General features: G+C 46.3%; 1 protein-coding gene across 1 annotated transcript in view; it reads right to left on the bottom strand.

Annotated features, from left to right (window-relative positions):
* Window positions 1-3,034: 3,034 nt before the first annotated feature.
* The window catches only part of LOC142931326 (uncharacterized), a 57,140-nt gene continuing 35,755 nt past the window's right edge, over window positions 3,035-24,419 (bottom strand). Inside the window, exons 7-11 of the mRNA XM_076075215.1 lie at window positions 23,966-24,127; window positions 13,743-13,928; window positions 12,213-12,284; window positions 10,964-11,084; window positions 3,035-3,340 (exon numbers count right to left, since the gene is read on the bottom strand). Coding sequence (XP_075931330.1) covers window positions 3,273-3,340; window positions 10,964-11,084; window positions 12,213-12,284; window positions 13,743-13,928; window positions 23,966-24,127 — 609 coding nt within the window. The 3' untranslated portion in view covers window positions 3,035-3,272. The remainder of the gene's footprint in view (window positions 3,341-10,963; window positions 11,085-12,212; window positions 12,285-13,742; window positions 13,929-23,965; window positions 24,128-24,419) is intronic.

Here is a 24,419-nt window from a genome sequence, read left to right as displayed (position 1 = left end):
TTGTATTCCCCATACAGTATTTTTTTACAGTGTTACAGGCAAATGTACAATTATTGTTATTTTTATGCCTAACAATGCTTCCCTTTTTTGTTTAACCATAACACATTTTATAACACTTACAGGTATGTGCATTTAAATACAGTAAATTATCGCGTCCCGACTTACGAACCATTCGACTTATGAAGGGTCTTCAGGAACAGAACCCATTAGTAAGTCAGGCACTTGCGTGTGTGTGTGTCCATGTGTGTGTCCATGTGTGTGTGAGCGGTAGTGTAGCTGTTAGCGCGCTTCGCTATGAACCTGGCGACCCGGGTTCAATTCCCTCTCACGGCCAACAATGATGATTATCTGAACCGGTCCCGGGCCTCCCCTAGGTCGACTCAGCCTCAAATGAGTACCTGGTGCGGTGTAAACATCACCACTGGGGAGACAAAGGCAGTCGGGCGTGGTGCTGGCCACCCACCCACTCGTGTACCATTTCGGCCTTCATAGGTGCTTGCTAACAGCACCTGCCCCTACAGTCTGTTTAGGCAAAACGGGGGATCTTTGTCTTTGTGAGGAGCGGTCGTGTAGGTCATACGTCCTTGGTAAAAGCCCTTGTCCAAACAGTCTGTGAAGGCTATGCGGGGGTTCTTTGTCTTTTGCCTTTGTGTGTGATGTTTTAATTCGGGCTTTTTAACTTTTAAAATGAAATAGTTGATTGAAAGAGGTTTCTGAGCCATAAAAATGAAAGTTTATTCGTCTTGGCAATGGCATTAGTGGCGGCGGTGTTGGCGTCGTGGTGATGGCGTTGTTGGTGTTGGCGTTCGGTGCGTTGGGAGTGTCCGTGACATTGGTGGAGGTGCTGACGTTGACGGCTGCGGCACGAATCAGCTTCTCGTTCTCGTGATGCAGCCGTTGATTCTCCTTCTCTACGAGCCGGCTCTCATGCAGCATCTGTGGATGCAGCACCATCGCCCTCTCACGTGTATTTATCCTGTGACGAATGTGACGTCATCGGCGGATGTGACGCGGTTAGAATCCGACACCGGCCGGGCAGGTCAGCTGACCCCCCCTCCAAAATATGGGGTCTGTGACGTCACAGACCGAGGTGCGCCCTATTTATTTATTTTGACTCGCGCGGTTTTTTGTGCAGCGCCCCTAGCGGTAGCGGGGAGGATAACGGTGGGGTTTGGGGGGACGGTAGGGGGGGTCGGGACCGCTGCCGCGGTGTACGCGTTGCTGTCGGCCATCTTACACAGGGAAAAGTTTCTCGCTTTTGCCAATCTCTGTGTCCCCTCACGGCGTGGGGGGGACGGAGAGGTGAGGGGGGGGGCGCGCGTGTTGATAACGTCATCGCCGGCTATCCCGTTCACAACAACGGGCGACGCTTCCCTCACGTAAGATGGCCGCTGGTGACAATCGTTTGCGAGTTTGAAGTTGCAGGGCAGTTTTTTTTCTCGTCGTATTCCAGCGCCTTTCTCTTCTCTCTGAGGCAGCAAGACACGCGGCCTTCCACTGCCAATAGCCACCAGTGACAACCAACTCACGTGTCTCCTTGTTGTTGTTGCAGTATTAATTACCTAAGGGACCGGCAGCCTTGGCTTCTTTACCACCATCAACCGAGAGTGGTCTCTGGGAGTCGAGCTTCTTCTGGTAGAGGGCACAGCTCCAGATTAATTCGAGTGTAAAGTAAAAGTTGCCTACAACGAGCTGGCTAAGTGCGTGAGGGAGGATGCACGACTGGAGAAAACAACTGGGAATATGCACAACTTGTGCGGGTTTCACGACGCATTGATATTTACGCGACCCAAAACAAAACCTTTATTTTTATTTAAAGCTTTCGTGACTGCAGTGATTCGTATTCTTGGTTCTTTCGGTAAAGTCACGTTGAAGGGAAACAAAATATATATAAAACAATAAAAATTCTCACGACGTTTCGACCATAACAGAAACGGTCATCATCAGGTGTGAAAATGTTCTTGCCGTTGGTTTTCACAGCTGATGATGACTGCTTGTGTTGCAGTCGAAACGTGAGAATTTTTATTATTATATATATTTTATTATTTTATTGTTTCCCATCAACGTGACTTTACCGACAGAGCTAAGAATATGAATTACTGCAGTCACCAAAGCTTTAAATAAAAATTCTTTTAATTAATTTCTCCTACACAACCAAGCCAGCATCAGGACTCAAGGTAACGAAAACAAAACGAATTTCTTTTTATGTTACTTTATTTTAAGTTGTATTTACCATACAGTACATTTTTTAGAGTGTTACATGCAAATATACAATAATTCTTATTTATAAGCTTAACAGTGCTTCCCTTTTTTTGTTTAACCATAACACATTTTATGACACCGACGGACATGTGCATTTAAATACAGTACATTATTGCTTCCTGACTGACAAACCATTCAACTTACGAAGGGTCCTCAGGAACAGAACCCATTAGTAAGTCAGGCACGTGCGTGTGTGTCCATGTGTGTGTGAGGAGTGGTCGTGTACGTCATACGTCCTTGCTAACAGCCATTATCCAAACAGTCTGTTAAGGCTATACGGGGGTCCTTTGTCTTTTGCCTTTATGTGGGTGATGTTTTTATTCGGGCTCTTAAACGTGTCAAATTGAAGCGTTTACGAAATAAGTTTCCGAGACATCGAAATTTAAGCTTCTTGGTCTTGTTGGTGATGTTGGCGGTGGGGGTGTCAGTGGCGGCGATGGAGGCGGTAGCGTCATCAGCGTCGGCGTTCGAGGCGGTGGGAGCGTCTGCGGCATTGGTGGACGATGTGGTGTTGGCTGTGGCAACAAAAGAGGTCTCCTCGTTAGTCGTGATAGCGGCGGTGGTGGCGTCATCGGTGTCGGCGTTCGCGGCGGTGGGAGCGTCGGCAGCATTGGCGGAGACGTTGGCCGTGGCGGCGTGGGCGGCTGCGGCACGAATCAGCTTCTCGTTCTCGTGACGCAGCCATTGATTCTCCTTCTTTACGAGCCAGTTCTGTTCACACAGCATCTGTTGATTCAGCACCATTGCGTTATCCCGAAGCAGTATCTCTAGACGCAACGCCTCATTGTCTTTACGCGTCTCCGCCTCCCTGAACCTAAGGAATGCGTTGTCGTCTTCCACCGTGCGTCTTCTTTGACGCAGCTTCACGTTTTCCTCGCACAGCATGGTGCTGTAACGCTGGGTGTTGGATAGGTTACAGCTCCAACGTCGCCACAGGAATATCTGGATCACAGCCATCATCACTATCGCAACGGCCATGAGCTGCTGTGACACAATGCATGGCAAGGGGTCTATATTGGGCTTTGTGACCAATGGAGTCGGGTAGTTGACACTGCCTCCTCCTTTGTAGTCAACCAATCTGGAAAAGTGAATCAAGAGCAACGCGACAAACGGTATGACTACATGCAGGAGCAGCATCTTGCCACGACGTTACCAACGCGAAGCCAGGTCAGGTGTGAGACTCGCGTGTGAGCGTCACGTGTGTATTAAGCCTGTGACGATAGCGACGTCATCGCCGGATGTGACGTGCTGACCCCGCCCCCCAAATTGGATCAATGACGCCTCAGGCCGAGCCGCGAACTTATTTATTTATTTAGCCTCGCGCGGCATCTCGCGCAGCGCCCCTAGCGGTAGCGGGGAGGATAACGGTGGGGGGGGGGCAAACGGGGGGAGGTGGAGGGGCGTGTTGAAGACGTCATCGCCGGATTTCCCGTTCACAAGGGGCGACGCTTCCCTCACGTAAGATGGCCGCTGGTGACAATCGTTTGCGAGTTTGAAGTTGCAGGGCAGTTTTTTTCTCGTCGCATTCCAGCGCCTTTCTCTTCTCTCTGAGGCAGCAAGACACGCGGCCTTCCACTGCCAATAACCACCAATGACAACCATCTCACGTGTCTCCTTGTTGTTGTTGCAGTATTAATTACGTAAGGGATCGACAGCCTTGGCTTCTTCACCACCATCAACCGAGAGTGGTCTCTGGGAGTCGAGTTTCTTCTGGTAGAGGGCACAGCTCCAGATTAATTCGAGTGTAAAATAAAAGTTGCCTACAACGAGCTGGCTAAGTGCGTGAGGGAGGATGCACGACTGGAGAAAACAACTGGGAATATGCACAACTTGTGCGGGTTTCACGACGCATTGATATTTACGCGACCCAAAACAAAACCTTTATTATGGATAATATGGGTCGCGAAAGCCTACGTGTTAAACTCATTGAACATAGTTTATTGAATAAAAGTGACCATTGAAACGAGATTTAGAAAGCTCGTTCATCCATTAAATCGCTGCGTCTCCACGTTTGTGTGTCTGTGTTCGTGCCCCATGGCCTCAAGGTGCACATGACCTGGCACAAGCGTCGTGTTGACGTCACCGCCACTTAGTGGCGAATGGCGGTTGTTGTTGTTCTTGTGTTTGTGCACCTGCTAGAGGCGGCTCGTGACATGTCCACGAGGTGGGGCTGTCGTGACGCCTGTAACGGTGGCGTTCTCACGAAGAAAACCTCGTCATGTTATCGGCACGCCCGTTGAAAGTACTTCTTGAACTGTCCTATCTCGCAACGGTGGGCATTTATAAACAATACGACACAAAATAACAAAACACTCAAATGCTGTCCCCATTACCCTCTCAAGTCCACACTACAACAACAACCCTTTGACACTGCCAAAAACCGTGACCTGCTGCTCTATTAAATATTTTCGCAGTGCCACCGAGCGCTGTGACATCGTCTCACTGCAGCCACGTGCGTCTTATGCACCGCCCTGAATGGGTGTCAAACGCAGTGGCTGAAATCAGAAGCGAATGGCAACGACTGAAGTGGAAAACCTCTCACTCAGACGCCTTCACAGCCGCCCCGAGACCTCCCCGAGGCACAAATCACACTGGCTATGCAGCGGTTTCAAATGCGAATTTAAAATGTTACCTTCATTAAGCAATTCACGTTGAAACAATCATATTTTTAAACACAAGACGATTTATATTCTTAGCTCTTTCGGTAAAGTCATGTTGAAGGGAAACAATCAAATATATAAAACAATATTTATTTTATTGTTTCCCTTCAACGTTACTTTACCGAAAGAGCTAAGAATATGAATTACTGCAGTCACGAAAGCTTTAAATCAAAATAAATAGACTCATATAAAAGTATTTTTTTTTATTTGAGAAATTATTTCATCTTCTCCAGCTAGTTGGGGCAGCGCCCCAACGCGCCTAGGGAGGACGAACCGCGCCTGGCAGCTCCGTGTCCGTGTCTGTGTGTCTCTGTCGATATGTCTCACTTCGTGTATCTGTACCTCCTGACCAAAGCAAGTGCACGGGTGGCTGAACCTACAGGGTTGCCACGAAGAGTTGTGGCATTGCCATCACTCTGCCCACCAAAAGAAAGCACCTGCCTGGCTAATTTATAGTGGCTGCTGTTGTTGTATGCGGGCAGTCCCCTCATTCCAGGGCCTTGGAATGAGGTGCAGCAGACAAACATGAATGGTGTTTGGAAAAAGCTTTGCTCTCAATATGTGAATTATTTCAGGGGGGTTGAGGAAACAATGTCCACAGTCATTGACAAAAATCGTTGGATTGGGAAAGCAAATTGAGCAGGAGATTGAGGCCGATAAAGTTCATTCACAAGATAGGACCAATGAGGATCTCATGTAACTGGAGGCAGAAGAGTTTACAGATTAAGCTGACGTCACTGAGAAAAAGATTTCCGGTATTTTGAAGCTGGCTTGACTATTTTTGAGGTTCAAAATCCTAACTCATGTAGATTCTACATTTTATCTACATAATGACACCTTTCCGATATTAACTATGTTAACCTATTTGTATTTTTTATTTTTGAATTATATCTTAAAGCTATTTTATATTCGATATTTATTCAATTTTATATACTTCAGCCCCTTGGTGTTAGTTAGACTTTTAACCCTTATTATTACAGTTAGACTTGTTTAAAACTTATTTAAGATTTTAGATTCCTATATGTTGAATGTATGCACCATCCTGCCAAAGTAAATTCCGTGTCGGTGTGAACTTTCATGGCGAATAAAACCCTTTCTGATTCTGATTCATATTCTTAGCTCTTTCGGTAAAGTCACGTTGAAGGGAAACAATAAAACAATAAAAAATATATAAAACAATAAAAATTCTCACGACGTTTCGACCATAACGCAAACGGTCATCATCAGGTGTGAAAACCAACGGCAAGAAACATTTGAAAGAAGTGGCGGTTTGCATTTATTTATTTTCAAACGGTGTTTGTATTTATTTAAAAAAACGTTAGCGCCACGGATAGCGATTTGACAGTTTGTTTAAAAGGACGAGTCCATCTATGTTCTGAAAAGAGGAGGGGGGAGACGAAAAATTAATGCATGCTGTCTGAAAGCCACCGTAAGCGTGAACTATTGATTAAATAAATGAATAAATGCACCGTTTAAAAATAAATAAATGCAACACGCCAAATGTTTCTTGCCGTTGGTTTTTCACACCTGATGATGACCGTTTGCGTTATGGTCGAAACGTCGTGATAATTTTTATTGTTTTATATATATTTTATTGTTTTCCTTCAACGTGACTTTACCGAAAGAGCTAATAATATGAATTACTGCAGTCACGAAAGCTTTAACTTATATAGATTCACCAATGTCTCTAGAGTTGGCAGTGATGGGTTGAGTTTCCACTGTATTTAAAGATATATGAACAAAATAATATGGCCTCTGTCCAAGTTTCCCTTGATAGGTTTTTCATGAATGTTGAAAGAGAGCCAGAGCCAACCCGACCAATCTCTCCAGAAAGATTTCAAGAAAAGTTTCCTGAAAGGTGCCCTTCACCACACTCGCTTGCGTCACTATCTTTTAATTAACCATTAAATTCGCCTACACAACCAAGCCAGCATCAGGACTCAAGGTAACGAAAACAAAACGGATTTATTTCTTTATATGTTACTTTATTTTAAGTTGCATTTACTATGCAGGAATTATTTTTAGAGTGTTACATGCAAATGTACAATAATTATTTAGAAGCTTAACAATTCGTCCCTTTTTCAACGGTTTTAATTAAATTTTGATTTAAAGCTTTCGTGACTGCAGTAATTCATATTCTTAGTTTTTTCGGTAAAGTCACGTTGAAGAGAAACAACAAAAATAACAAAATATATATAAAACAATAAAAAATTCTCACGACGTTTCGACCATAACTCAAACGGTCATCATCAGGTGTGTCGGTTTGCATAAATTTATTTTGAAAACGGCATATTTATTTATATATATAAAAAAAATAACGTTTGCGTCATGCGCAACGATTGGCAGTTTGCCCAGGACTAGTCCATCTATTTTTTGAAAAGAGGAGGGGGGAGACGAAACACATAAGCAGTGAACTCAAGCACGTACACCAAGCTCTTAGGGCTAATGGTTACTCCGACTATACAATCCGCAAAGCTATCACTCAAACCATGAAGAAGAACCCTCTTGAGGAGCCTTTCAAAACCATCACTTTACCCTACATTGCTGGGATCACAAAAAAGATCTCCAAAATCTTGAATAAACACAAGATCCAGGTCCGTTTCAACACATTACATAAAATCCGTGATCTGGTTCCGTCTGTAAAAGATGTGATTCCGGACATACAATACCCTGGTGTCTACAAACTAAGTTGCCTCTGTGGTAGTAGTTACATTGGAGAAACCAAACGCCATATCTCGGACCGCATTCGTGAACATAAAGCAGACCTTAAACACGGTAGGACCAACACCTCGGCCGTAGCAGATCATTGTTCTAATTCAGTAGGCTCACATGCCATTGACTTTTCCAAGACGGAGGTTCTTTGTAAGCCATCTGGCTTCCATGAGAGATTCGTTCATGAGGCTATCCACATATACAAGCACAGAGACAATTTCAACCGAGAAGATGGATTCTATCTTAGCAATCATTGGAAAGATTTGATAAATCATTTCAGTTCTTGATTGATTGTTCACGCTTACAGTGGCTTTCAGACAGCATACATAAAAACAAATTTCGTCTCCCCCCTCCTCTTTTCAAAAAATAGATGGACTAGTCCTGGGCAAACTGCCAATCGTTGCGCGTGACGCAAACGTTTTTTTTATATATATATAAATAAATAAATATGCCGTTTTCAAAATACATTTATGCAAACCGACACACCTGATGATGACCGTTTGAGTTATGGTCGAAACGTCGTGAGAATTTTTTATTGTTTTATATATATTTTGTTATTTTGTTGTTTCTCTTCAACGTGACTTTACCGAAAAAACTAAGAATATGAATTACTGCAGTCACGAAAGCTTTAAATCAAAATTTAATCGCCTCTACGGGGAGGGTTTTCACATAACTTTAAGATCCTTCAACAAACTCCGGGATAAGAAAGCTGAGCTGATCGAGTCTCTCACCTTCCTGAAGAGATGCCGCGACTCTGGGGTAATACCAATCGCATTTACACTCACCTCTGCTACTGTAACTTCTTCTAATGCGAAACGAATTCTTTTCAAAACTAGCTTAGCTCTTATCTCAGAAAAAATCAGACTTATACGCACAGAACTAGATCAGTTAGACAAGACACTCTACAAATCACACTTATCATTGACGGCAATAATGTCCACATCGGATTGGGAACATGTAGACAATATGACTGCCTCTTCAGCTGCTACTATGTCGACCAAATGTAAGGAAAACCTGATTTCCAAATTTAACCTCCTCTTCAACAAAAGACCGGACCCACACACCAAAAAGTTAGACGTTAATAAAGTCGTAATTAATCGCAGTAACAGTTCTATTTCCGATGGTCTGAAATCCGTTTTAGCTAAAGGTCTAAACTTTGCAGTCACACCTAAACACATACCAGTTAATGATATAATTGCCCAAGTAGACGTTGCTCTCAGGGGCCTGGTTCACATCGCTGCAGACGTAGCAAGATCTGAAATCGCTGCAACCCTCAAAAACGCTAAGATGCCAGCTAGCAACCTCAGCAAAGATGAGCGTTTTGAATTATATAAATTAAAAAAGAGGAATGATATTGTAGTTCTCTCAGCTGACAAAGGCAATGCTACTGTCATCATGGATAAAATAGAATACAACAACAAAATTAAAGAATTACTCGACGATGGTAGTTATACAAAAATAAAAAGAGATCCCACCAACAGCCTCGTCACACAAACCAACAAAATAATTTCTGATTCAACCGCATTAATTGATCAATCTAAACAGTTTTCGTTGAAACCTTCTGCTGCCAGGCCACCAAGATTATACGGCTTACCAAAAATACATAAAGTTGATACACCTCTTCGTCCCATAGTCTCTACTATTAGCTCCCCCACCTACAAACTAGCTCGTTTTTTGTCTGAAATCCTGCGTCCTTTCACTGGAAAGACCACCTCTGCGGTACAAAATTCTACTCACCTGGTATCAACAATCAAGGGTATTTCCCTGTCCCCAGACGACCTGCTTGTCAGTTTTGATGTAGTTTCCTTATTCACCAAGGTTCCTGTACCTGACACCATTGCAATCATTGAAGACTTGGTTCATCAAGGACTAAACACTGAGGTACCCCCCCTGGTGAGACACTGTTTAACCAATACATACTTCACTTGGAATGGAACTTTCTACAAACAAACTGAGGGCACCCCAATGGGCTCCCCCCTTTCTCCAGTTATAGCTAACATTTTCATGGAGAAATTTGAGACTGACGCCATCCAGACTGCCACTCTGCGCCCAACCTTATGGAAGAGGTACGTGGATGACACTTTTGTCATCTGGCCACATGGCCGGCCTGCTCTAGACCAATTCTTCGACCACATCAATTCCATACACCCAGCCATCAGATTTACCATGGAAGTCGAAATAGATGGCAAGATACCTTTTTTGGATGTCCTAATTAAAAAGAGACCTGATGGTTCAATGAGCCACTCTGTCTACAGGAAAGCTACCCATACGGATGCTTATCTGAAACCGGATTCCCACCACCATCCATCACAGAAGAATTCTCTCATCAAGACTCTGTATCATAGAGCTCAATGCATATCCGACCAGGAACACATAAGCAGTGAACTCAAGCACGTACACCAAGCTATTAGGGCTAATGGTTACTCCGACTATACAATCCGCAAAGCTATCACTCAAACCATGAAGAAGAACCCTCTTGAGGAGCCTTTCAAAACCATCACTTTACCCTACATTGCTGGGATCACAAAAAAAGATCTCCAAAATCTTGAATAAACACAAGATCCAGGTCCGTTTCAACACATTACATAAAATCCGTGATCTGGTTCCGTCTGTAAAAGATGTGATTCCGGACATACAATACCCTGGTGTCTACAAACTAAGTTGCCTCTGTGGTAGTAGTTACATTGGAGAAACCAAACGCCATATCTCGGACCGCATTCGTGAACATAAAGCAGACCTTAAACACGGTAGGACCAACACCTCGGCCGTAGCAGATCATTGTTCTAATTCAGTAGGCTCACATGCCATTGACTTTTCCAAGACGGAGGTTCTTTGTAAGCCATCTGGCTTCCATGAGAGATTCGTTCATGAGGCTATCCACATATACAAGCACAGAGACAATTTCAACCGAGAAGATGGATTCTATCTTAGCAATCATTGGAAAGATTTGATAAATCATTTCAGTTCTTGATTGATTGTTCACGCTTACAGTGGCTTTCAGACAGCATACATAAAAACAAATTTCGTCTCCCCCCTCCTCTTTTCAAAAAATAGATGGACTAGTCCTGGGCAAACTGCCAATCGTTGCGCGTGACGCAAACGATATTTTCTTTATAAATAAATAAATAAGTATGCCGTTTTCAAAATAAATTTATGCAAACCGACACACCTGATGATGACCGTTTGAGTTATGGTCGAAACGTCGTGAGAATTTTTTATTGTTTTATATATATTTTGTTATTTTGTTGTTTCTCTTCAACGTGACTTTACCGAAAAAACTAAGAATATGAATTACTGCAGTCACGAAAGCTTTAAATCAAGATATTTACCTTGTCGGAGGGCGACACGCTGCTCCTCTTGTGCCGTCTCCGTGTCTTCGCCCGCTTGTTCACGGACTTTGTCTCCCCGTAGGTCTTGGGGCTCTCGCAAGTGCGGTGCCATTTTTGAGCGCTGTCTGAAAGAACACGGTCGGTTAGTTGAGGTTGGTTGGGTTTCGTGTGGCCACGGCCATATACACTGACGAAGTCACGGGCCGTAGGTAACCCACCCCTGCTCTAAGACGTGTAGGACCGGGTTTCTAGACCTGCTTCTGTACATACACGTACTACTTTGGAACGGCTCGTACAGTGTTGCCAACTCAGCAATTTTGTTGCTCGATTTAGAGGCATTTTTGGGGGTTTACCAAGCGACCAAATTTGAGTGACTTTCTGGGATAATTTTGAGGATTTAGAAGCAATTCCCGCTGCGTATGAATGTACGCCATTACATGACATTTAAAATGGCTCATCGACTCAAAAAAGCGCGCTCTTAGAAATCCTACGTCACTTTGCTATGGCACAGTGTCGAGTGCCATTTATTATAACTAGTCTAGGCATCATGCAGCCTTATTAAGTTAGCAACAATGCTGTCAAACCACTGTGTGCCCATTTTCCCCATTCATATTTGTGGCTGACATGTTTCCAACCTGCGCACGTATCACTGTGCACGTTCTCCGCCGCCTGGTGAGGAAGTTCGTTTAGACAAAAACAGTCAAATCAACTTGAGCAAGGCGCTTACCATCGAATGATAACACAGTACTCGAAGGTGTGCGCATGTTGAATTTATTTCGCATCGTACGTAGCCAATCATGCTAATCGGAGGTGTGGGGGAAGGAGAACAAAAATGTAGCCGTAAAGAAATTCGTTTTGTAACCACTGGTGGTGCACGTGACACACGAAGTGTGTTATATTGTCGGGCTTTCCCGGGTATCCCTTGCAACAGGTGTTGTGTCTCAAGGTGTAAATATAACCATGTACACGCACACAGAGATACGAAGTGCACAAGTACACACAGACAAGCGATACAAAGACAAAGACCCCCCCCTTATAGCCTTAACAGACTGTTGGGGCAAGTGCTGTTAGCGAGCACCTATGAAGGCCGGCATAGCACACGAGGGGGTGGGTGGCCAGCACCACGCCCGGCCGCCTGTCTCCACAGTGGCGATGTTTACACACCGCGCCTGGTCCTCATTTGTGGCTGAGTCAACCTAGGGGAGGCCCAGGACCGGTTGAGCTCACATCCAAAGTCGGAGACACTCACCTTGAAGGACGTGACGGCTTTGTCATACGCCTTGATGAGCGCTGCGTCGTGCCAAATGTCAGAATCGTCACTCTACACGGGACACACAACCACCACCACCATCACCACCACGACCCTTTTGAGTCTACATCGACCGCACGCGGCACGCTCAGCACGTGCTACGCTCAACACGCAGCACGTGCGACGCTCAGCACGCGGCACGCTCAGCACGCGGCACGCTCAGCACGCGGCACGCTCAGCACGTGCCACACGCTCAGCACGTGCCACGCTCAGCACGCGGCACGTGCTGAGCGTGCCACGTGCGGCGTGCGGCGCGTGCCACGCTCAGCACGCGGCACGCTCAGCACGCGGCACGCTCACCACGTGGCACGCTCAGCACGCGGCACACGCTCGGCACGCGGCACACGCTCGGCACGCGGCACACGCTCAGCACGTGCCACACGCTCAGCACGTGGCACGCTCAGCACGTGGCACGCTCAGCACGCGGCACGCTCAGCACGCGGCGAGACCCACGGCGTTCCCCGACACCCGGAGCGCTGTGCGAGAGAAGTGACGTCCGTCCACTGCAGTACCAGGGCGCGGCGCAGTGCGGCGCTTGTTTTGACCATACTTCACCACGCTGGTACCAGAGCGGGTCTGTGAATGCGGGCGAGTGAAGGCTCGAGTTCCGTACAGTGCTGACACACACGCAATTTGCAGGTTAATTGAATGCAAGTACACCGTCGAAACTGATAGCAAGAGGAAATAATATACCGAGCCAGTGGTAGAAATTCTTCATTTCGAGGGCGGCGAGCGGTGACTCGCATATGACCACCGCTGTTGATTCGCCACAAAGTAGTGCACTGTTGACTTCATTCACACCGCACTGTAGTGTCACTGTACAATGCACGTAAGCCCAACCGTGCACGCGCAGACAGCGCTGTACACGCGTACCGTGCGAACATATCGTCAACAACATAACGTCAATAACACAACAACATAACGTCAATAACACAACAACATAACGTCAATCACATAACGTCAATAACATAACGTCAATAACACAACATAACGTCAATAACATAACGTCAACAACATAACGTCAATAACATAACGTCAACAACATAACGTCAATAGCATAACGTCAATAACACAACATAACGTCAATAACACAACAACATAACGTCAACAACATAACGTCAATAACATAACGTCAACAACATAACGTCAATAACATAACGTCAACAACATAACGTCAATAACATAACGTTAATAACATAACGTCAATAACATAACGTCAACAACATAACGTCAATAACAACGTCTTCATTCTGCTTCGCGGTGCACAGCATACAGAAGAAGTGTATCCGACAGCCACGACTCTACTGACGCCACCCACTCTCACCAACCCACACTGAGCAGGCGAGGTGAAGTATGGTCAAGTTAATAAACCCCACGGGGTGTGCAGAGGCCCTCGTATAGCAGTGGACGCGTGGAGCACAAAGAGGAGGGGGTATGGGAGAGGAGGAGCGGGCGCGACTTGTCCATCACCTGCCCCTTCTGGTAGACGACGTCTCCCCGCGACACGGCCATGGACGATGGCGCGAGCGAGCGAGCCCGCAAAGAGGCCCCCCAGGAGCTTTGAAACCTCGCAGGAGAAGCGCGCGACTGAAGGTGGTGGTGGTGGTGGTTGTTGTTGGCGGCGGCGGTGGTGGTGAAGCCAAGCCGGCCGGTTCCCTTACGTAACGAACACAACAGCAGCAGCAAGGAGACACGCTGCTTTAGCTGGGTGTTGTTTATCCGAGCTTTTTGAAGGCTGCCTCTCTCGCTGCCTCCTAGTGAAGGGAGCGCGCGCCCCATGTGCGCCCTGAACGCCGCCACCGCAAACCTGCGACTCGCCGCCGGCGGCCATCTTACGCAAGGGAAGCGTCGCCCGCCGCTGTGAATGGGAAAGCCGGCGAATGACGTCATCAACACGTCACCACTTCACCTCCCCCCTCACCACGCCGAAACGGAACACGGGGATTGGGCCAAAGAGGAAAACTCTTCCCTGTGTAAGATGGCCGACAGGAACGCGTACACCGCGGCAGCGCTATGGACCCCGCCCCCTTCTCCCCGTCTCCCACTCCCCCGCCATTATGCTCCCCGCTACCGCTATAGGAGCTGCGCGAGACGCCGCGTGATAAAAATGTTTTATGATTAATTAGGGCGCAACCTCGGTCTGTGACGTAACAAACATAATTGTTGGGGGCGGTGTCAGCTGACGTCACTGGCAGGTATCGAATTTCTAAGCGCGTCACATCCGCGCGTCACATCCGGCGATGACGTTGCAATCATCACAGGCTAAATACACGTGACGCTCGCACGTGACGCTCACACTCCAACTGGCTCCTCGCTGGCAACACGCGTGGTCAAGATGTTGCTGCTGCATGGGGTCAAGGCGTTTGTCATGTTGACCTTGATTCACATTACCGGATTGGTCGATTATAAAGGAGACAGTGCCAACTACCCGACCCCGACTCCATTGTGCACAAAGCCCTACATAGACCCGCTGCCATGCGTTGTGTCACGGCTGATGGGCATTGCGATAGTGATGATGGCTGTGATCCAGATATTCCTGTGGCGTCGTTGGAGCTGTAACCTATCCGACGCCGAGCGTTACAGCGCCATGCTGTGCGAGGACAACGTGAAGCTGCGTCAAAGAACAAGCACGGTGGAAGACGACAACGCCACCCTGAGGGTGAGGGAGGCGGCGACGCGTAAGGACAATGAGGCGTTGCGTCGAGAGATGCTGCTTCAGGAGAGGGCGATGGTGCTGCATCCACAGATGCTGCATGAGGAGAGCCGGCTCGTAGAGAAGGAGAATCAACGGCTGCGTCACGAGAACGAGAAGCTGATTCGCGCCGCAGCCGTCAACGTCAGCACCTCCACCAATGTCACCGACGATAACGACGTGACCGCCACCACCACCGCCACCATTTACACGACGCCAACACCGCCGCCACTATTGCCACCACCGAGACGAAAAAACTTACATTTCGATGACTCAGAAACCCCTTTCATAAAACGATTTAATTTTATAAGTTAAAGAAGCCCAAATAAAACGTCACACATAAAGGCCAAAGACAAAGAACCCCTGTATAGCGGTAACATACTGTTTGGAGAAGGGCTGTTAGTAAGGACGTATGACCTATACGACCGCTCATCACACACACACATGCACACACAAATGGATGCATACTCACGCAAGTGCCTGGCTTCCTAAAGGTTTCCGATCCTGAGGACCCTTTGTAAGTCGAGTGGTTCGTAAGTCGGGATGCAATAATGAACTGTATTTAAATGCACATACCCGTCAGTGTTATAAAATGTGTTATGGTTAAACAAATAAATTCGTTGAAAAATAGTGTTTTTTAAAACATCGGTTTTATTATTAACAATTTCGTTTAACTCACGGTCGACAAGTGCATCAATGTCGCCTGAGACACGTGGCACCTGCTTTTTGTGATCACTGTTACGTTGCATTTATGGCTTTTATTTTGGTGATTTCGAAAACGTTTTATTGGTTTTGGCCATGTTTTCGTTTATTGTAGTACGGAGTTAAGACTGATGGCCTAAATCATAGTTGTCTTGTGGTTGTTATTTGACTTGCATCCCACTGGGATTTTTGCACACAGCGTTGGTGTACGGTGCTATTTCAGGAATATTCTGATGTTTTTTTCCTGGATTTTCTGTTTCCACAGTCACATAGTCACTTTAAGATGTTTTCTTGTTCATGTTTTTGTTTTTTGTTGCGGTTGCACCTGATTCAAGAGCCGAATGGCTCACAGGGCTATACCAAATAAATGGAACTATGAACTATGTGTGAGCCGATTCCACAGTTTAGGGACCGCGGCGTTTTTTGCCTACACAATTATATATAAATAATAAGGCGTCCATACAAAATGTAAATTGCCTTAAAGTAGCGAATTAATTGATGCCAATTTTTATACTGGCATGCATTGTCACCGGATCTGAGTACGTGTGCAAAATGTGGAATTGATTGGACAACGGGAAGTGGACCAAATTTTGATTACAAGATTTGACCACGACAAACAGAGGAATCAAGTTAATTAAAACCATTGAAAAAGGGACGAATTGTTAAGCTTCTAAATAATTATTGTACATTTGCATGTAACACTCTAAAAATAATTCCTGCATAGTAAATGCAACTTAAAATAAAGTAACATATAAAGAAATAAATCCGTTTTGTTTTCGTTACCTTGAGTCCTGATGCTGGCTTGGTTGTGTAGGCGAATTTAATGGTTAATTAAAAGATAGTGACGCAAGCGAGTGTGGTGAAGGGCACCTTTCAGGAAACTTTTCTTGAAATCTTTCTGGAGAGATTGGTCGGGTTGGCTCTGGCTCTCTTTCAACATTCATGAAAAACCTATCAAGGGAAACTTGGACAGAGGCCATATTATTTTGTTCATATATCTTTAAATACAGTGGAAACTCAACCCATCACTGCCAACTCTAGAGACATTGGTGAATCTATATAAGTTAAAGCTTTCGTGACTGCAGTAATTCATATTATTAGCTCTTTCGGTAAAGTCACGTTGAAGGAAAACAATAAAATATATATAAAACAATAAAAATTCTCACGACGTTTCGACCATAACGCAAACGGTCATCATCAGGTGTGAAAAACCAACGGCAAGAAACATTTGGCGTGTTGCATTTATTTATTTTTAAACGGTGCATTTATTCATTTATTTAATCAATAGTTCACGCTTACGGTGGCTTTCAGACAGCATGCATTAATTTTTCGTCTCCCCCCTCCTCTTTTCAGAACATAGATGGACTCGTCCTTTTAAACAAACTGTCAAATCGCTATCCGTGGCGCTAACGTTTTTTTAAATAAATACAAACACCGTTTGAAAATAAATAAATGCAAACCGCCACTTCTTTCAAATGTTTCTTGCCGTTGGTTTTCACACCTGATGATGACCGTTTGCGTTATGGTCGAAACGTCGTGAGAATTTTTATTGTTTTATATATTTTTTATTGTTTTATTGTTTCCCTTCAACGTGACTTTACCGAAAGAGCTAAGAATATGAATCAGAATCAGAAAGGGTTTTATTCGCCATGAAAGTTCACACCGACACGGAATTTACTTTGGCAGGATGGTGCATACATTCAACATATAGGAATCTAAAATCTTAAATAAGTTTTAAACAAGTCTTACTGTAATAATAAGGGTTAAAAGTCTAACTAACACCAAGGGGCTGAAGTATATAAAATTGAATAAATATCGAATATAAAATAGCTTTAAGATATAATTTAAAAATAAATACAAATAGGTTAACATAGTTAATATCGGCAAGGTGTCATTATGTAGATAAAATGTAGAATCTACATGAGTTAGGATTTTGAACCTCAAAAATAGTCAAGCCAGTTTCAAAATACCGGAAATCTTTTTCTCAGTGACGTCAACTTAATCTGTAAACTCTTCTGCCTCCAGTTACATGAGATCCTCATTGGTCCTATCTTGTGAATGAACTTTATCGGCCTCAATCTCCTGCTCAATTTGCTTTCCCAATCCAACGATTTTTGTCAATGACTGTGGACATTGTTTCCTCAACCCCCCTGAAATAATTCACATATTGAGAGCAAAGCTTTTTCCAAACACCATTCATGTTTGTCTGCTGCACCTCATTCCAAGGCCCTGGAATGAGGGGACTGCCCGCATACAACAACAGCAGCCACTATAAATTAGCCAGGCAGGTGCTTTCTTTTGGTGGGCAGAGTGATGGCAATGCCACAACTCTTCGTGGCAACCCTGTAGGTTCAGCCACCCGTGCACTTGCTTTGGTCAGGAGGTACAGATACACGAAGTGAGACATATCGACAGAGACACACGGACACGGAGCTGCCAGGCGCGGTTCGTCCTCCCTAGGCGCGTTGGGGCGCTGCCCCAACTAGCTGGAGAAGATGAAATTATTTCTCAAATAAAAAAAAAAATACTTTTATATGAATCTATTTATTTTGATTTAAAGCTTTCGTGACTGCAGTAATTCATATTCTTAGCTCTTTCGGTAAAGTAACGTTGAAGGGAAACAATAAAATAAATATTGTTTTATATATTTTATTGTTTCCCTTCAACATGACTTTACCGAAAGAGCTAAGAATATAAATCGTCTTGTGTTTAAAAATATGATTGTTTCAACGTGAATTGCTTAATGAAGGTAACATTTTAAATTCGCATTTGAAACCGCTGCATAGCCAGTGTGATTTGTGCCTCGGGGAGGTCTCGGGGCGGCTGTGAAGGCGTCCGAGTGAGAGGTTTCCCACTTCAGTCGTTGCCATTCGCTTCTGATTTCAGCCACTGCGTTTGACACCCATTCAGGGCGGTGCATAAGACGCACGTGGCTGCAGTGAGACGATGTCACAGCGCTCGGTGGCACTGCGAAAATATTTAATAGAGCAGCAGGTCACGGTTTTTGGCAGTGTCAAAGGGTTGTTGTTGTTGTAGTAGTGTGGACTTGAGAGGGTAATGGGGACAGCATTTGAGTGTTTTGTTATTTTGTGTCGTATTGTTTATAAATGCCCACCGTTGCGAGATAGGACAGTTCAAGAAGTACTTTCACGGGGGTGCCGATAACATGACGAGGTTTTCTTCGTGAGAACGCCGCCGTTACAGGCGTCACTCACGACAGCCCCACCTCGTGGACATGTCACGAGCCGCCTCTAGCAGCTGCACAAACACAAGAACAACAACCGCCATTCGCCACTAAGTGGCGGTGACGTCAACACGACGCTTGTGCCAGGCCATGTGCACCTTGAGGCACGAACACAGACACACAAACGCGGAGACGCAGCGATTTAATGGATGAACGAGCTTTCTAAATCTCGTTTCAATGGTCACTTTTATTCAATAAACTATGTTCAATGAGTTTAACACGTAGGCTTTCGCGACCCATATTATCCATAATAAAGGTTTTGTTTTGGGTCACGTAAATATCAATGCGTCGTGAAACCCGCACAAGTTGTGCATATTCCCAGTCGTTTTCTCAAGTCGTGCATCCTCCCTCACGCACTTAGCCAGTTCGTTGTAGGCAACTTTTATTTTACACTCGAATTAATCTGGAGCTGTGCCCTCTACCAGAAGAAACTCGACTCCCAGAGACCACTCTCGGTTGATGGTGGTGAAGAAGCCAAGGCTGTCGGTCCCTTACGTAATTAATACTGCAACAACAACAAGGAGACACGTGAGTTGGTTGTCATTGGTGGTTATTGGCAGTGGAAGGCCGCGTGTCTTGCTGCCTCAGAGAGAAGAGAAAGGCGCTGGAATGCGACGAGAAAAAAACTGCCCTGCAACTTCAAACGATTGTCACCAGCGGCCATCTTACGTGAGGGAAGCGTCGCCCGTTGTGGTGAACGGGAAATCCGGCGATTACGTCTTCAACACGCCCCCCCCTTCACCTCCCCCCGTTTCCCCCCCCCCACCCCCGTTATCCTCCCCGCAGGGGCGCTGCGCGAGACGAGACGCCGCGTGAGGCAAAATAAATAGAGCGCGGCACGGTATGTGACGTCACTAATCCAATTTGGGGGCGGGGTCAGCGCGTCACATCCGGCGATGACGTCGCAATCGTCACAGGCTTAATAAACACGTGGCGCTCACACGCAAGCCTCACACCTGACCTGGCTTCGCGTTGGCAACACTTCATGGCAAGATGCTGCTCCTGCATGTAGTCATACCGTTTGTCGCGTTGCTCTTGATTCACTTTTCCAGATTGGTTAAATACAAAGGAGGAGGCAGTGTCAACTACCCGACTCCATTGGTCACAAAGCCCAACACAGACCCCTTGCCATGCGTTGTGTCACAGCAGCTCATGGCCGTTGCGATAGTGATGATGGCTGTGATCCAGATATTCCTGTGGCGACGTTGGAGCTGTAACCTATCCAACACCGAGCGTTACAGCGCCATGCTGTGCGAGGAAAACGTGAAGCTGCGTCAAAGAAGAAGCACGGTGGAAGACGACAACGCATTCCTCAGGTTCAGGGAGGCGGAGATGCATAAAGACAATGAGGCGTTGCGTCTAGAGATACTGCTTCGGGAGAACGCAATGGTGCTGAATCCACAGATGCTGCGTGAAAAGAACTGGCTCGTAAAGAAGGAGAATCAACGGCTGCGTCACGAGAACGAGAAGCTGATTCGTGCCGCAGCCGCCCACGCCGCCACGGCCAACGTCACCGTCTCCGCCAATGCCGCCGACGCTCCCACCGCCGCGAACGCCGACGCCGATGACGCCACCACCGCCGCTATCACGACTAACGAGGAGACCTCCTTTGCTGCCACGGCCAACACCACATCGTCCACCAATGCCTCAGACGCTCCCACCGCCTCGAACGCCGACGCTGATGACGCTACCGCCTCCATCGCCGCCACTGACACCCCCACCGCCAACGTCACCAACAAGACCAAGAAGCTTAAATTTCGATGTCTCAGAAACTTCTTTCGTAAACGCTTCAATTTGACACGTCTAAGAGCCCGAATAAAAACATCACCCACATAAAGGCAAAAGATAAAGGACCTCTGTATAGCCTTAACAGACTCTTTGGATAATGGCTGTTAGCAAGGACGTATGACGTACACGACCACTCCTCACACACACATGGACACACACGCACGTGGCTGACTTACTAATGGGTTCTGTTCCTGAGGACCCTTCGTAAGTCGAATGGTTTGTCAGTCAGGAAGCAATAATGTACTGTATTTAAATGCACATAACTGTCGGTGTCATAAAATGTTATGGTTAAACAAAAAAAGGGAAGCACTGTTAAGCTTATAAATAATTATTGTATATTTGCATGTAACACTCTAAAAAATGTACTGTATGGTAAATACAACTTTAAATAAAGTAACATAAAAAGAAATTCGTTTTGTTTTCGTTACCTTGAGTCCTGATGCTGGCTTGGTTGTGTAGGAGAAATTGTTAATTAAAATAATTTTGAGTTAAAGCTTTGGTGACTGCAGTAATTCATATTCTTAGCTCTTTCGGTAAAGTCACGTTGAAGGGAAACAATAAAGTAATAAAAAATATAAAATAAAATTCTCACGTTTCGACTGCAACACAAACGGCAACATTTGAAAAAAAATTTCTTGCCGTTGGTTTTCACACCTGATGATGACTACTTGTGTTGCAGTCGAAACGTCGTGAGAATTTTATTGTTTTATATTTTATTGTTTTATTGTTTCCCAAAAGAACCAAGAATATGAATCACTGCAGTCACGAAAGTTTAAATAAAAATAAAGGTCTTGTTTTGGGTCGCGTAAATATCAATGCGTCGTGAAACCCGCACAAGTTGTGCATATTCCCAGTTGTTTTCTCTGGAGCTGTGCCCTCTACCAGAAGAAACTCGACTCCCAGAGACCACTCTCGGTTGATGGTGGTGAAGAAGCCAAGGCTGTCGGTCCCTTACGTAATTAATACTGCAACAACAAGGAGACACGTGAGTTGGTTGTCATTGGTGGTTATTGGCAGTGGAAGGCCGCGTGTCTTGCTGCCTCAGAGAGAAGAGAAAGGCGCTGGAATGCGACGAGAAAAAAAACTGCCCAGCAACTTCAAACTCGCAAACGACTGTCACCAGCGGCCGTCTTACGTAAGCGAAGCGTCGCCCGTTGTTGTGAACGGGAAAGCCGGCGATGACGTTATCAACACGCGACCCCCCCCTTCACCTCTCCGTCCCCACGACGCCGTGAGGGGACACAGGGATTGGCAAAAGCGAGAAACTTTTCCCTGTGTAAGATGGCCGACAGCAACGCGTACACCGTGGCATCGCTCCCGACCCCCCTACTGTCCCCCCACCCCCCACCGTTATCCTCCCCGCTACCGCTAGGGGCGCTGCACGAAAACCGCGCGAGTTAAAATAAATAAATAAGTAGGGCGCGCCTCGGTCTGTGACATCACAGACCCCATGATTTTGGGGGGTTGGGGTGGTCAGCTGACGTGCCCGGCCGGTGTCGGATTCTAACCGCGTCACATCCGGCGATGACGTCACATTCGTCACAGGCTAAATACACGTGACGCTCACATGCGATGCTCACACTCGAACTTGGCTTCTGTGGCAAGATGTTGCTCCTGCATGGAGTCAAGGCGTTCGTCATATTGACCTTGATTCACATTACCGGATTGGTCGATTATAAAGGAGACAGTGCCAACTAGCCGACCCCGACTCCATTGTGCACAAAGCCCTACATAGACCCGCTGCCATGCGTTGTGTCACGGCTGATGGGCATTGCGATAGTGATGATGGCTGTGATCCAGATATTCCTGTGGCATCATTGGAGCTGTAACCTATCCGACGCCGAGCGTTACAGCGCCATGCTGTGCGAGGACAACGTGAAGCTGCGTCAAAGAACAAGCACGGTGGAAGACGACAACGCCACCCTGAGGGTGAGGGAGGCGGCGACGCGTAAGGACAATGAGGCGTTGCGTCGACAGATGCTGCTTCAGGAGAGGGCGATGGTGCTGCATCCACAGATGCTGCATGAGGAGAGCCGGCTCGTAGAGAAGGAGAATCAACGGCTGCGTCACGAGAACGAGAAGCTGATTCGCGCCGCAGCCGTCAACGTCAGCACATCCACCAATGTCACGGACACTCCCAACGCCGCGAACGCCAACACCAACAATGCCATCACCACGACGCCAACACCGCCGCCACTAATGCCATTGCCAAGACGAAGAAACTTTCATTTTTATGGCTCAGAAACCTCTTTCATTCAACTATTTCATTTTAAAAGTTAGAAAGCCCGAATTAAAACATCACACACAAAGGCAAAAGACAAAGAACCCCCGCATAGCCTTCACAGACTATTTGGACAAGGGCTCTTAGCAAGGACGTATAACCTACACGACCGCTCCTCACACAAAGACTGTAGGGGCAAGTGCTGTTAGCGAGCACCTATGAAGGCCGGAACGGTACACGAGTGGGTGGGTGGCCAGCACCACGCCCGACTGCCTTTGTCTCCCCAGTGGCGATGTTTACACCGCACCAGGTACTCATTTGAGGCTGAGTCGACCTAGGGGAGGCCCGGGACCGGTTCAGATAATCGTCACTGTTGGCCGCGAGCGGGAATTGAACCCGCGTCGCCAGGATCATAGCGCAGCGCGCTAACAGCTACACTATCGCTCACACACACATGGACACACACATGGACACACACACAAGTGGCTGACTTACTAATGGGTTCTGTTCCTGAAGACCCTTCATAAGTAGAATGGTTCTTAAGTCGGGACGAGATAATTTACTGTATTTAAATGCACATACCTGTAAGTGTTATAAAATGTGTTATGGTTAAACAAAAAAGGGAAGCATTGTTAGGCATAAAAATAACAATAATTGTACATTTGCCTGTAACACTGTAAAAAATATACTGTATGGGGAATACAACTCAAAATAAAGTTACGTGAAAATAAATTAATCCGATTTGTTTTCGTTACCTTGAGTCTAGTCACGTGGTAACACTGTGGTGGTATTGTGAGTAATGTATCACGTGGTAACACTGTGGGGGTATTGTGAGTAATGTATCATGTGGTAACACTGAGAGCCGCTTTAGGGGGTATTTGGCCTACTCTTTCACACGCTTTCCCCCAAGATGTGCGACCTGCCGATCGATTAACCGCTCTAGTCGGCATGTAACAATCGCTTTTAATTCCTCGCCTAACAACAGTCGCTCATTCGTATGACACACACGGCAACGCTCAAGTGTCCCAGCAGGCGAATGTGCTCACGTAAGGTGGAAAGCCAGGGAAGGGGGGAGGATGGGACAAGGGTGGCGACGGGTAGGCCCACGGTGGGACGCTCTGCTTCTGCTTGTGACCCTTCTTCCGTTCTCCGTGCCCACCCTTGGGTCTGCCTGGCATCTCGTAGTCGTCGGCGGAGGGGGCACTCTCCTGCGGCGTCGGCGCACACACGGGAACGCACATCGGAGAGACGCTTTCGCGCGATTCTGCATTCCTTAAATGACTATGGCTTGACCTCGTATAACGGACCGTGCTCATAACGACAGCCCGTTTATTACGAGCATAGCTGCAGTGGCGTTAATTCTCGTGTCGATTCGCATACTTCCACACAGCGTCCGGGTTACCTTAGCCACCCTACATATATAACGATCATGCTCGCTGCCAAACATCCAATCATTGATGGGTTTTTCTTTTGTATTCTATGAATAATGTACACATGTAC

The sequence above is a fragment of the Petromyzon marinus genome, chromosome 52, assembly GCF_048934315.1.
Source record: "Petromyzon marinus isolate PM22_M1 ecotype Great Lakes invasive population chromosome 52, UKy_Petmar_22M1.pri1.0, whole genome shotgun sequence".
Taxonomy (NCBI): Eukaryota; Metazoa; Chordata; class Hyperoartia; order Petromyzontiformes; family Petromyzontidae; genus Petromyzon; species Petromyzon marinus.
Note: the sequence above shows the minus strand (reverse complement) of the source record. Positions and strands in the feature narration are given on the sequence as shown.